Raw genomic sequence first — 12,145 nt, 5'->3', positions numbered from 1 at the left:
ATGCATCAAATGTGTTTATCATGATCAACACTCATGTAGAGCATTTTTCGAGCACAATTATCTTGTACTAGCCCGAATCACATGCTAATGGTGAACCGTAGAATCTTAAGACATCAACAAATCAGGTAATGTTTTACTGCAACTTAGTACAATGTAAAATGTTTACAAAATAATTCACAGTGCAATATTTAATGGCTTATTAATCAATTTTGCTCACTGCATTTTCTGTCTCTGATTATTTAAGTTCCTAGGTTCAAATTGAAACTCGACACAGCTCCATGTAATCAGTAATATTCAAAATTGTTCACCTGTATATGAAAGCTAATAAAGTATGTGCAGAGGGAAAAAATGCAACCAGAAACTGCAATCACTAAATGGCATCTGTGACAGTTAATCATCCCCCGGATATATTAGGATTGTATCCATATGTTTTCATCAATTTGTGCAGTCAATTTGGGAGATGAAATATTGGAAAAGGCCAATGTGTTACTAGAAACTTATAAGAAGCACCATCTTTTTAAATCTGATATCAAAATGTTTTCAAATTGAATTGTAAGTACATAAATGTCATAACAGAAACAACCTTCTTTAAACCCTTTTGGGTCTTCAATATCATACATTTCAATATCATGCTTTTAACAAAATTTGAACCCACAGCACATTGACTGGTGGAACACTACGACTCAGGGAATGGATGACCATCACTTGCTTCACGTAAAAGTTAATGAAGGAGGTATTGTCTACCGTTCAGCACACCTATTCGAAATCTGAGGGATTATCAATGGATCAAAATGCTGATCCACCGCCCTTTGTCTTCCTAAGCATCACATCTTTAGCCTCATTGATTTTGGAAGCAAGGTAATGACTGCCACCTGCATCAGGATGATTTGCAACCATAACTCTCCGGTGTGCTTCCTTGACCTTGTCAGGGGGCGCACTCTCCCTATCAAACCATACAAAAAGGAATTACACTGTTTTTAACATAAAAGGCTTCACTGCTGATCATTAGTTTAATTTCTATTTGAGGCATTTGTGTGCCTTTTCCAGAATTTGTTATAGAAATGGGCAATGTAATCTTTTAGGCTTCACATTTTAATCTAGAACAATATTTAAATAGCATGATGAAATTAAAAAAATATCTCAAAACTCATTTCATTTCGGACAATAGCAGGAAAATGTATTGGAGATATGGAACTTGTAAAATAGCAGAAAAGAGTCGCCAAATGATAAGGAGAAAAGCACATATATTTGTAAAACACCAAAAAGAAGTTATCATCAATTTCTCATGTTTCAGAGGCTGAATATATTAACGAATTCTAATTATAAGAAAGCATATCTAACAAATTCATATGGTTGACATTTGACTAAAGAAAATGAAAATTTTTAGAAGCATCAATTATAGTCCAAAATTTATGAGAATATATATCTATGACATCTTGAGATAAACAGCAAAAACTATCCTAGGAATCCCTTCAATGTAGTGGTTTTCAATCTGCACTAATTCAGAATATCCAGCTTACCTAAGACCAAGAATCTGAGCTGCTTCCCTTCTAGTCATAGTTGGCTGGAAACCGCCTTCAAAAAAATTGCGCATTTTAGGCGGTCGTGCCTTGAATGCTTGCCAAGCCTGGATACTATATCTACCAGCAAGAGCAGTTGCTGCTACTGCAAGACCAGCAAGAAATGGTGTAGCCTGAAGTGCATCTAAATGTTAATTAGCTCTACCAAATTGCAATACAAATTCAAAGAAAATTCAAAATCAGTTGACTTCCTTTATATTCCAGATGAACTCCTCCCAACACAGCCACACTCCAACATGCTTGATGACCATCCCCCATGTCATTACAAAGAAGCAATCTTACAACTTTATGAAATTATTATAAATTGGAGATCCTATACTACCGAAAGAGACCACCACAAGCCCTAATGAAGGCACTAACCAAACAAGAGTTTTCAAAGGTTATTACTAATGAAGACAGAAACTTTGACCCCAAACACATAGAAAGCCAACTCCAAAGATTCACCAGAGGATGCCCTTTCCTAGAATATGAGCATCACTTGTCATCAAACCATTCAAGCAAATGCATCTGAAAACATAGAATATTTTATCTGAGATTCAAACTCCAGACAGTCCTAATCAATAGCAGAACTTTATGAAGTTCTCCAATCCGTTTAGTTTTATGATTGACCTTCTTTTATACAACCCAGAAAATATGAACCTCCTATATACATTTCCAATAGCTCACAGACCCAAAGAAATCTCAAACCAATACAGCTCTATATTGTATATTCAGGGCAACCAAATAGCATCACAACAGAATGAATTGTATCTAGCAGCAAATCCCACTTCACTAATCAACCAAACAAAGGGTTTTATCTGCTAGTCTTATTCTTGAACTAAACCTATATGATGCAAACAAATAAGATAGAAAATTTCAACAAGAACTGGGATTAAATATATCAAGAACCCTAGTACCAGAAACGAATTAAATTGGGTTTGGGAAAGAAATGAAGCGTGATTAAACATAAGGGGCAATGGAAAAGACAAGATTTTGCTTACCATTGCGTTAATGTTTGCTGTCTGAGCTTAGGATTCGTATTATCATACAGGTTTTCTGGAAGCTTTTGGGAGTTGGCAGAGTTGAGGAACAGAGAGGCTTGTGTTCTCCCCGAAGAAGGCGAAGATGTTTTTAAGGTTTAGGTTAGTCTGTTACTAGTGTGGAGGACCTCTCATATGGCGACACGTAACATACAATTATGTTCGTATGTTTTTCATTTTCTTGATACTTCTTGTACTTTCTTCAAAGTTAAAACTCATTGCACCAAAAAAAAAAGTTCTCATTGCAACCATTTGTGGTAAGATTGGTCAATCAGCTTAGTAGGGAACCTGGAAGTATACCTGTTGGAAATTATGTCATAATTTCCAATAAATGTGAATGAAGATAAACATAATCGTGATGCAAGAGAAGTACCAAATAAGAAAGATCGACACAACCCCTACAGATTGAATAATCTTATTTGTCTCCATGATAAAGGGCCAAATACAAACAGTTCAAGATACACCATTGAGTTCTTCACTTCTTTGTACAATCGGAAAAACTACCTTACAAATAGACCCCTGTAAGCAAAGGAACATCAATCCACAGAGCCACAGAACATAATGAGGATTCCACAGAACCACAACAATATGCACACAACTAAATAACTCGCATTTTCACTACCTCGAACTGACATCACCCCCAGACCCATTCTACATCGTGATAACAAGCCTACAACAAGAAGAGGTGACTGAAAAGAAAAAAAAATGTTGACATTGATGATGAAGACAACTGATCAGGACGTAAACTACTTTCACTTCCAGTCTTTCTCCAACACCACTCTAACAAAGCTCATCTCCGCATCTTGTTGTTAAATCTTCCACACCTCAACAACTCCTATAGAGTACATGCTTGTTATTATTTATATGCACAGTACTTGTTGGACTGATCACTACCTTCTTCCCCAACCTGGGCTAACTTTCTTCTCTGTGTGAGCTGCAACCTTTGGAGGACCCGAGTGCCTTCTTTGTCCAGTAGGGGAAGCAGGGTAAGACAGCCGCTTCTTCACAGAACTCACTGAAGGTGATGATCCCTTATCTGGTGTCGGCGTCTTGTTATTTTCTAACCCTGATGAGCTTGGGCTTGCCAGCCGTGACCTTGTCTTTGTTGATCTTGCAGGTGTTGAAGATTTTTTTGAAGAAGGAAATGCAGGTGTGCTTGAAAGACTGTCATCATCTCTTATTGAGGACCCTGCAATGCTGTGCCTCCTGTTAAATCGCTCAGACTGCACACTGCAAGTGCTTTTAGAGTCCTCGTCGCCGCCCCAGCTACTCTTTTTTGGGGTTCTCCATGATGAAGATTGAGTCTTGGTAAGAGCTAACGGGGATTGGCGACCAGGAGGCTGGCTTAATTTTTGGCCAGTTGTGGAAGGAGGCTTGCTATCGCAGTGGACATCACGAAGAGCATAAGCTTTGGTGATTTCCGCAACTGACATTGATGCATGGCTTGCTGCACTCCTCAAGGAGGCCCGGTCGTTGAAGTCTGATGTGCTTTGGCTCTCCCACGGTCTTGCAGCCATCCATCTCTCCAGCCAACTCCAACCCCAGTGGGGATTGCTGGGGTCCATGAATGTAGGATGTTGAGATTTTGATGAATTCTTCCACATTCTCTGCATAGCAAATTTAGTATACAGTTCAGGACTTCAGGATCAGTTTAAGTTGGATCAGGTCTTAAGATATGTCAACGATAAGGGAAAAGTAAGCTACCTGATGAGAGAATGAATAAGCCAAGGCCCTTTCTCTTCTCTTAGCAGCCTCTTGTCTGCTCTGTAGCTTTGCCTCAACCTCCTCTTTAGATTGGGGACTGTGGTTCCATTTATCTTCAATCTATTGCAAAGAGTTCATAATATTAGAAAAAAAATGGAAAGCATGACCATGATACTTCCCTGCTGAAGGGTCATTATCTAACAGTCTTAGTTGTTAACTATGTAAGTGTACATCTCATGGGAACTTACAGAAGCAACTCTTTGTTTCTCCATATCTTTCAATTCTTTCTCTTGCTTCTGTTGGATCTGTCGCTGAAGTGCCTGATTCTCCTCAGACATTCTAATCCTCCTTGCACGAATCTCAGATTGTACACGAGCAACAGTCTGCATGCATTTTAATGTGGTAGTCGCTTGGCGTTTAACGGATTGACCCTCTACCAATGATTTCAACCTTACCAACCCTCTCAAAGCCCTTAATGCCCTCCTTGCCTGAAAGAAACACAAATTGAAAAAGAAAAAGAAAAAACCTCAGTTTAGGCATACAGCTTAAACCTCATGAATGGATATGAACGTGGCCTATACAGATTGAGCAGAAATCCTTTTGTACGTGCTGTCACCATTCAGTCCTAATACAGAAGTGGACCTTTGTGAACTATCATGTAGTTCAAAAATAAATGTCAGCAATTAAAGAAATACCCAGGTCCAATGTAAAGCAAAAATATCTAAGCCTCTTATTTGAACCAACACCAGCAATTCGACTGATTTCCAACAAGTTAGGACCATTGCATGATAGGCCCTATGTTCCCAACAATGAATTACTTCTCATAAGATGTCTTTCTCTAGAACAGGAACACAATGCACATGAACCCTTTTGACTTTTAAACCCACATTAAACATCTTATTACCAATATGTTCAAGTAATGAAGCAACTAGAGAACTTCAAAGTAACCGTACCAAGTGCCCTCGGAATGCTGTCTGAATCTTGATGGCTGCTACCTCCTCTAAAGATTTCCCGGGGAAATGAGTCAGCCCAGTGAGACGAACAACCTCTGCAGCAGCCTTAGCAGCAGCAACGGCCGCCTCTGCAGCCATTGCTGTGGCAAGGGCCACAGAGTAAACACGCTTGCTCTGAGCATCCTCCGCCTCCACTAATCCGACATATTCAGTCAGAGCAAGAGAGTTTCTCTGTGTATCGTGACCCTCCTCTAACTTCTCTGAAATTGTAGAAAGAGCAGAAGGAGCTGGTGGAGGAGGAGGTGGCGCAATGGAAGTGGGAACCACCAGTGCAGATTCTTCCTTGTAAGAAATCCAAAGATCATTTCCCACATGATCTGCATTTTGTAAATGGTCTACATTTTCCTCATGCTTTCCATCCACATTCTTGTTCTTCCCAAACCATCTTTTCTTGGACTTAGATTTCTGGTGTAAAGGTACCAAATTAATGGATTAGAAACTCAAATTTTGATTTAAAATGAGAGAATGTAAAATCAATTTGAGCAATGCTAACCTGATCTTTCTTTTCCTTGGACTCAGGGTTGAAGGCTTTCTTCACTGCAGAAAACCAACTCCCTTTCCTCCCCATTTTTTATAAGTGCATTCTGAAAGAAACACATAAATTTGGCAAATGTCAGAGCCCACATCGGTTCGCATAACACAAAAAGGAAAACTCAAATTCAACCACAATGCAGGGCAACAATTAAACTCTCTCAAACTCTACCTTTTTTTTTTTTTGATGAAATCTCAAACTCAACCTTTCAAAAGTCACAGTCGTTGGAAAGAAATCTCTACCTTATAATGTTAATCTCATTAATACATCAATACAAGAGAGAAGGATATCAAAACTTCTTACCCAGAATAGAAAGATTGAAAATTTCCACTCAAACCTTAACGCAAACAGTTCAAGGTCCAAAACCCAGATACCAAATATGTAAAACTTCCACAAAAACCACACCATCTTTGAGCAAACCCCATTATAAACAGTCAAAATAATCAAACATTCTAATACCTCTGCTTGAGATTCCCAAATGAGCTAGAGTTCTGGGAACTTCCTCTATCTCCCCGTGAAAAAACTAAGCTATTATGAGATAATGAACACAGGGTTTATCTGTATAAATGAAGCAGAGGAATAAAAGAGAGAGAGGGTGAGACCAGATCTTCTGATCTTGGCAAAGAAAGGTTCCAGAGTTGGAACAAACTTTAAACAGGGCCCTTCGATCACAGGTTTACGGACACTGTTGACGATTTGTGGGGGGCTTAAGGAGAAAGAACGGCCTAGGACAATCTGTAGTGATTTTCTATTTTGGAAACAAAACACAACGACATACGAAAGCAAGTACATTGGACAAAACAAACAACCTTGCTGTGTTTGTCTTTGCTGTTTTACTTTTTCATAGTAGTACCCTATAACGGTGGATTTTTCCGATAATGATCTGCTGCTACCTAAACCACTCCAGCTTTGTGCTTCCCCCCAAATGCGGCACACCTTGAGTTTTGGTGGATAAAGAGAAAACTTGGGTTTCTTTGATTTCAAGCAACCAATATGGTCTTTAGGACTCGGCAACCTATGTTTAGCTGATAATGTGATACAAAAGTTCTAACTTCTATGATAAGTAGAGCATAACAATCAATATATACTTCCTATATGAACGTTTAGTTCGTTATAGTGAAATGAAGAAATTTGCACATTTGTGTTGCTTGTCGATCGTATAAGAATAACATACTTACTAATTTAGAGATACAATTCGTTGATACCAAGTTACCAACTATACATACAATTGGAGGCAGTATTGTGGCTCAGACAGGGAAATTGAAGTGGAGGTGGTTGCATCCATGTCTAATGATCATTGCTATTGCCAAAACGTAAGTGATGAATTGAACCAACCCTGCCACAACTAACGTCCCAATAACATTAAACTTGAAAGTGACACTAATAGTTTATTTCCTCGTCCGCAAAATTTCAAAATGAAAATGCATGGCCCTCACCTTTCTCCGTTTTAAAACAAGCACGCATCACTTTCGCTCCAAGTTTCATGCCTATGATATAAATTTCAAGCTCTTTGATTAGTCCAAAGTCCAGACTGACTTTTCTGAAAGCTAGGTGAAGTTTACAGATTAACAGATTAATAATACACTACTCATCTAAGATAACAAATCATTAAATCAAAAAACAAATCATGGTCCAACAGCTTCCCAACTAACACAGACGATTAGTTTAAGCACCATTTTTATACAAGAAGGACTACGTTCTGCAGAGACCACATGAGGGTGGTGGTGGGTGGTGTCTGGGTAAGTAAACCCTACCTGTCGTCATATCCTGCATGTATATTCGTATATATCCGTTTGAGTTTGAGGTAATAAAGAGCAACAAGTGCTTGGAAGACTCGATCAGACCCAGAATATAATATCCCGTCCCAGAAGCAAAAATACATATATATATATATATATATATAGCTGCAATTCAACCACCTCTGCTTATATTAGACCAGCATAAGTGTCTGAGGCCACACTCGATGAGAGCGAGGACACAGAATTTAAAGAGAAGAGTTTGTTTTGGTGGCAACATTGATGGTGGATCACATGCCCATTGCCTTACTTGCACGTGAAGTATATTCCCATTATATATAGATCTTCATCATCTCCATGCAGAGAGGTACTGGCCTGTGGAGCTGGATATAGTACGCATAGTCCCCCTGCATGCGAAATATGTCCCAACGCTCTATTTTGGGTTCTGATAAACTTACGAGGAAGCACCTCTTCTTTTAGGACATGTACAAACTCATTTCTACAATTGACTAATAGTCTACATTCTACAACTTTTTTTTTTTGACAATGAGTCTACATTCTACAACTGAGCAGGGCATAAGAAATGTAATAGACTAATAGCTTTATTTATAAATGTTGTGCAAAGCAAACTTCGCTTTATTTATAAATGTTGTGCAAAGCAAACTTCAGTTTAAAACATAAATTAGGAGTGTATTGCACTGATGAATTAAGAGGGCGATTGATAAACTGTGCTAATACACTTAAAACACAGGTTGATAGGAAGTTGGCAAAAATGTTAATTTGCATCATAAATTTGGGCATAATTATCAGTTTGCATCCCGAACTTGCATTTGAGTCAATTTACCTCCTAAACTTGGTCAAAATTGTCGATTTGCACCCCATCCGTTAAATTTAATGTTTTATATCCAATTTTAAGTCGCATGTCATGCATTTAAGTGGCAGTATTGTCATTATATAATTATTCATATTTAATAATAAAATAAATTAATAAAATTACTTAAGAGAAACACTTGCTACTATGTTTTATTATTTTTTTTGAAATATAAATTAATAAATTTTACGTGATATGATATGTTAAAAGATATTAGAAAAATATAAATAAATGTGTGCATATAAAAATATATATATACACAATACACTATATTTGAATGGGTGGGTATGTTGAATATATAATTCAAAGTATGGTTAAGTATGTAGAAAAAAATATGTAAATAAATAATTTGGTTAAAAAAATCCTTTTTTTTTGTAAGCGTAGAGAGGACCAATATCCTCCAATGAAAATTTATTGAAAGGAAAAAAGATACAAATAGAAATAAAGAATAACAAACACAATTATCCCTCAACCAACTATGAAACAGTTAACAAAAACAAAAATTAAGAAATCCTAATCGATCTCTATTACAGTGACTCATATAAGAATATTTTATTTATTTTTAAGAAAAATATAAATAAAAATGACAACATTACCCCTCATGTGCATGACATGTGACGCAAAATTAGATAGAAACAGTTAAATTTAACGGATGAGGTGCAAATCGGCAATTTTTACCAAATTTTGGAGGTAAATTGACTCAAATGCAAGTTCATGCTGCAAATTGACAATTTCAGTCAAATTTAGAATGTATTTTGGCAATTTTGTCTGGGAAGTTCATATTAGCCCAAAAAGGTAGGAAACTGAGTAAAAAAAATGAAAACACAAACATATATCTAATGGGCTCCAGATTCCATGCTTAGAAATCGAATACAAGCTTCTTTTTCCAATGAAAACACACGAGGAAATATTTCAAGCTATAAAACCACGACTAACAAGTCAAACGGGCTTCCACCGAATCCTCAGATTGTTCTACATAATGAGTTCCAATCAAGTGTGTGTATATATATATATATATATATATTAGTCTCTATCCATACTGAAGCTTCACTCTGAAATTACATAGTGAAGTTCTAATTTTGTCACACTTTTCGATTAAATTTTTTCATAATAAACAATTCAAAATTTAGGTATGCTATTCAAGATCATCTCTACAAAACTTCATCTAATTTAGACATCGTTAAGGTATTGAAATTAGATCAAATCAATGAATAAATTAAAACTGTTTAACGTGAACCGTTTGTGTAAATCTAAATTTTGAAAGCTCAAACCATGGTCAAATTGGATAAAACTTTGTATAAATGATCTTGAATAACATATCTAAATATTGAATCGCTTATGGTAAAAAATTTGACCGAAAAGTGTGCCAAAATTAAAACTTCACTCTATAATTTCATAGTAAAGCTTCACTCTGAATAGATACTATATATATATGTGTGTGTGTGTGTGTGTTTTTCAATTTCTTCCAATATTTCATTTATAACTTGATGTAGATTTAGAAATGAAGTGTTTCATTTCCATACATCTTTTCATGCATTTGTTATTAAAATTTCATTTATCAGGTTGTTATAGCTCGAAGAAAATAATCATTCATTGTTAGTGAAACCCTTTTCCTCGATCTAGTTCAATACTCAACTACGTAGCACGGAAGTTTGGCTTGATGACCAATTCCCGCTTCGGAAGCGGAAGCGGGACCAGAAGTACGACGGAAGCGCGATTTCAGAAAAGGAGGGTTTGGGAGCACAGCGGAAGCGTTGGCTTCTAAATTGGAAGCGTGATTCCTTTCCTGCCTCTATTTCATCAATCATTGCCTTGAGTCTCTTCTTGTCGTCTCATCTTCTTTCAATTTATTCAAGCGGTTAAAGATGAATAGCATCAATCGATCTAATATGTGTTAGAGAGAAGAGGGAGAACTGGGGAGAGATATGAAGAAAAATCCAAATTGAGAGAGAGAGAGAGAAGATGAACCCTTTTTTATCAATTTCATCCGGTGATTGCACGTGACCAACAACTTCATATTATGTTGGACTTTATTTTGTTTGAGTTTTGAAAAACACTTTAATATTATTATAACCAAAGATAATCATGATTTATAAAAGAAGTTATTAATAGTTATCCAGTTATTTCAATATTATTGCTATAACTAAGGATAATCATGATTTAGAAAAGAAGTTATTAATAGTTATCAAGTTATTTCAATACTAGATAAAATAATTAAAAAATAAAATAAAATAAAATAAAATATATATTTATTATTATGACGTTTCCAAAACGCATCCTTTCATTTTTTTTATAAAAAAAATGCTTCCGCGTTTCAAAACGCTCACACACCCGCACCCGATTCCGTGCAGCCTAGATACTTAATTGAATCACACATTATTCGATCACTGGTGGGTTTATACGTACATACACTTCCCTTTTCTCCAAAGCAAAGGAAATGAAAACGAAAATACATGCAAGTGCTTCACAAAGTGACAATCTATCATAGACGACTGTACGCTAATAACGATGATCCAACATTGGGAATCGGTACCGAGGTGGAAGAACTACAAATTAGAAAAATTATATTGAAAATGCGAATACTGATCGATTAGTTCACAAGTCATTATACAAGACCAATTTCTGGACCGTTTATGAGTATCAGTGAGCAAATATTTGATCCAATTCCACATTTAGTCATTTACTATATATCATTCTGCTTAAAGGTTTAGTAATGTTCACATTTGTTTCTACCACTGGGTTGGGTGGGATGTTGGGCTTTCGAGTCAAATCTTATGGCCGCATGTGTGATAGTTTATTTGGGTGTCATTTATTTAATTGAAAGACACGGGAATCGGGGAATGTATAATCATCTGCAATCTTATTATCAAGAATTCGATCAGTACTATAATTAGCGTGTTATTGGACTTCTGTACTATTTACGCAAGCAAGCGCAACACGCAGCCCATGCACTAGTTCATTACAGTTATGATGTACGTACGTACTAATACTATTTAAGCATGCATAGAGACCGTATTCTTGGATCATATACGATATCATGTAATTTACGGCCAACATATCATTCACATCAACTGAGATATTAACATTAATATCGAAGAAATCAGAATTGTTTGTGTACAGAAGTTAAAGGAATCACACCTGTTTGTGTTCCAGATCAAAAGCAAATGGATGTGATGTGCAATTTTCATGGTTGACTTCAATAAGCTTCATGGTTGACTCAGGTTTATTATTTTGATTTCTCAACTCATTATCTTATCAATGATGGCGGGACCGAATCAATGCCTACCTCTTTTTCTGGTTTTATAAACGATCATGGATTCTAAAAAGGTAAGTAGAATGGACTAGAAGGCCGGCCGGCGATTTGCCATTGGTAAGTCGGTGATCGGAGAAGCTACTATTTGCCGACATGAAAGCTACTTTTGAACGTACTTTCTGATCCTTCCATTACATTAATCAAGTTTTCTAAAGTAGTAATGTATGCAGGAAAATTCTGTTCTGCGCGGCTGTATGTTATGCATACAGAAAAACACAGTTCACTCACACACACAACCCATCGTGCATCTCACGTGCTCCCCTAATTAATGCCTGTAAAACCCGCTGTATGCTGTACATGTATGTACAGCAGATGAACCCATGTATGCATACATAACGGGTTGTCTCTAACTCTTTCAAACATTTTATAATTGATTA

The 12,145-nt window shown here is 36.6% G+C and overlaps 3 protein-coding genes across 5 annotated transcripts in view; 1 reads left to right on the top strand and 2 right to left on the bottom strand.

Moving 5' to 3' along the window:
• LOC126802603 (nuclear transcription factor Y subunit B-1-like) overlaps nucleotides 1-12,145 on the top strand; it is a 148,274-nt gene that overhangs the window by 85,211 nt on the left and 50,918 nt on the right. The gene's annotated exons all lie outside the window — the stretch shown is intronic.
• LOC126802605 (mitochondrial import inner membrane translocase subunit TIM14-1) overlaps nucleotides 504-12,145 on the bottom strand; it is a 258,334-nt gene continuing 246,692 nt past the window's right edge. Inside the window, exons 2-4 of one of the 2 annotated variants that reach the window (XM_050530252.1) lie at nucleotides 2,561-2,610; nucleotides 1,521-1,693; nucleotides 504-943 (exon numbers count right to left, since the gene is read on the bottom strand). In XM_050530252.1, coding sequence (XP_050386209.1) covers nucleotides 787-943; nucleotides 1,521-1,693; nucleotides 2,561-2,563 — 333 coding nt within the window. In that variant the 5' untranslated portion in view covers nucleotides 2,564-2,610 and the 3' untranslated portion in view covers nucleotides 504-786. Of the gene's footprint in view, nucleotides 944-1,520; nucleotides 1,694-2,560; nucleotides 2,673-12,145 lie in introns of those variants that run through there. The other variant, XM_050530251.1, reaches the window with a different exon arrangement.
• Nucleotides 3,037-7,113, bottom strand: LOC126802580 (protein IQ-DOMAIN 3). Of its 2 annotated transcripts, none has more exons than XM_050530224.1 (6): nucleotides 7,027-7,113; nucleotides 5,810-5,900; nucleotides 5,257-5,721; nucleotides 4,552-4,791; nucleotides 4,304-4,423; nucleotides 3,037-4,206 (listed from the first exon to the last, which is right to left on the bottom strand). In XM_050530224.1, the coding sequence occupies exons 2-6, from the start codon at nucleotides 5,882-5,884 to the stop codon at nucleotides 3,490-3,492; spliced, it is 1,617 nt and encodes a 538-aa protein (XP_050386181.1). In that variant the 5' UTR covers nucleotides 5,885-5,900; nucleotides 7,027-7,113; the 3' UTR covers nucleotides 3,037-3,489. The 2 variants fall into 2 exon arrangements, with proteins under 2 accessions (XP_050386181.1, XP_050386180.1); XM_050530223.1 differs by lacking the exon at nucleotides 7,027-7,113 and adding an exon at nucleotides 6,308-6,744.

The sequence above is a fragment of the Argentina anserina genome, chromosome 7 (genome assembly GCF_933775445.1).
Source record: "Argentina anserina chromosome 7, drPotAnse1.1, whole genome shotgun sequence".
NCBI lineage: Eukaryota > Viridiplantae > Streptophyta > Magnoliopsida > Rosales > Rosaceae > Argentina > Argentina anserina.
Note: the sequence above shows the minus strand (reverse complement) of the source record. Positions and strands in the feature narration are given on the sequence as shown.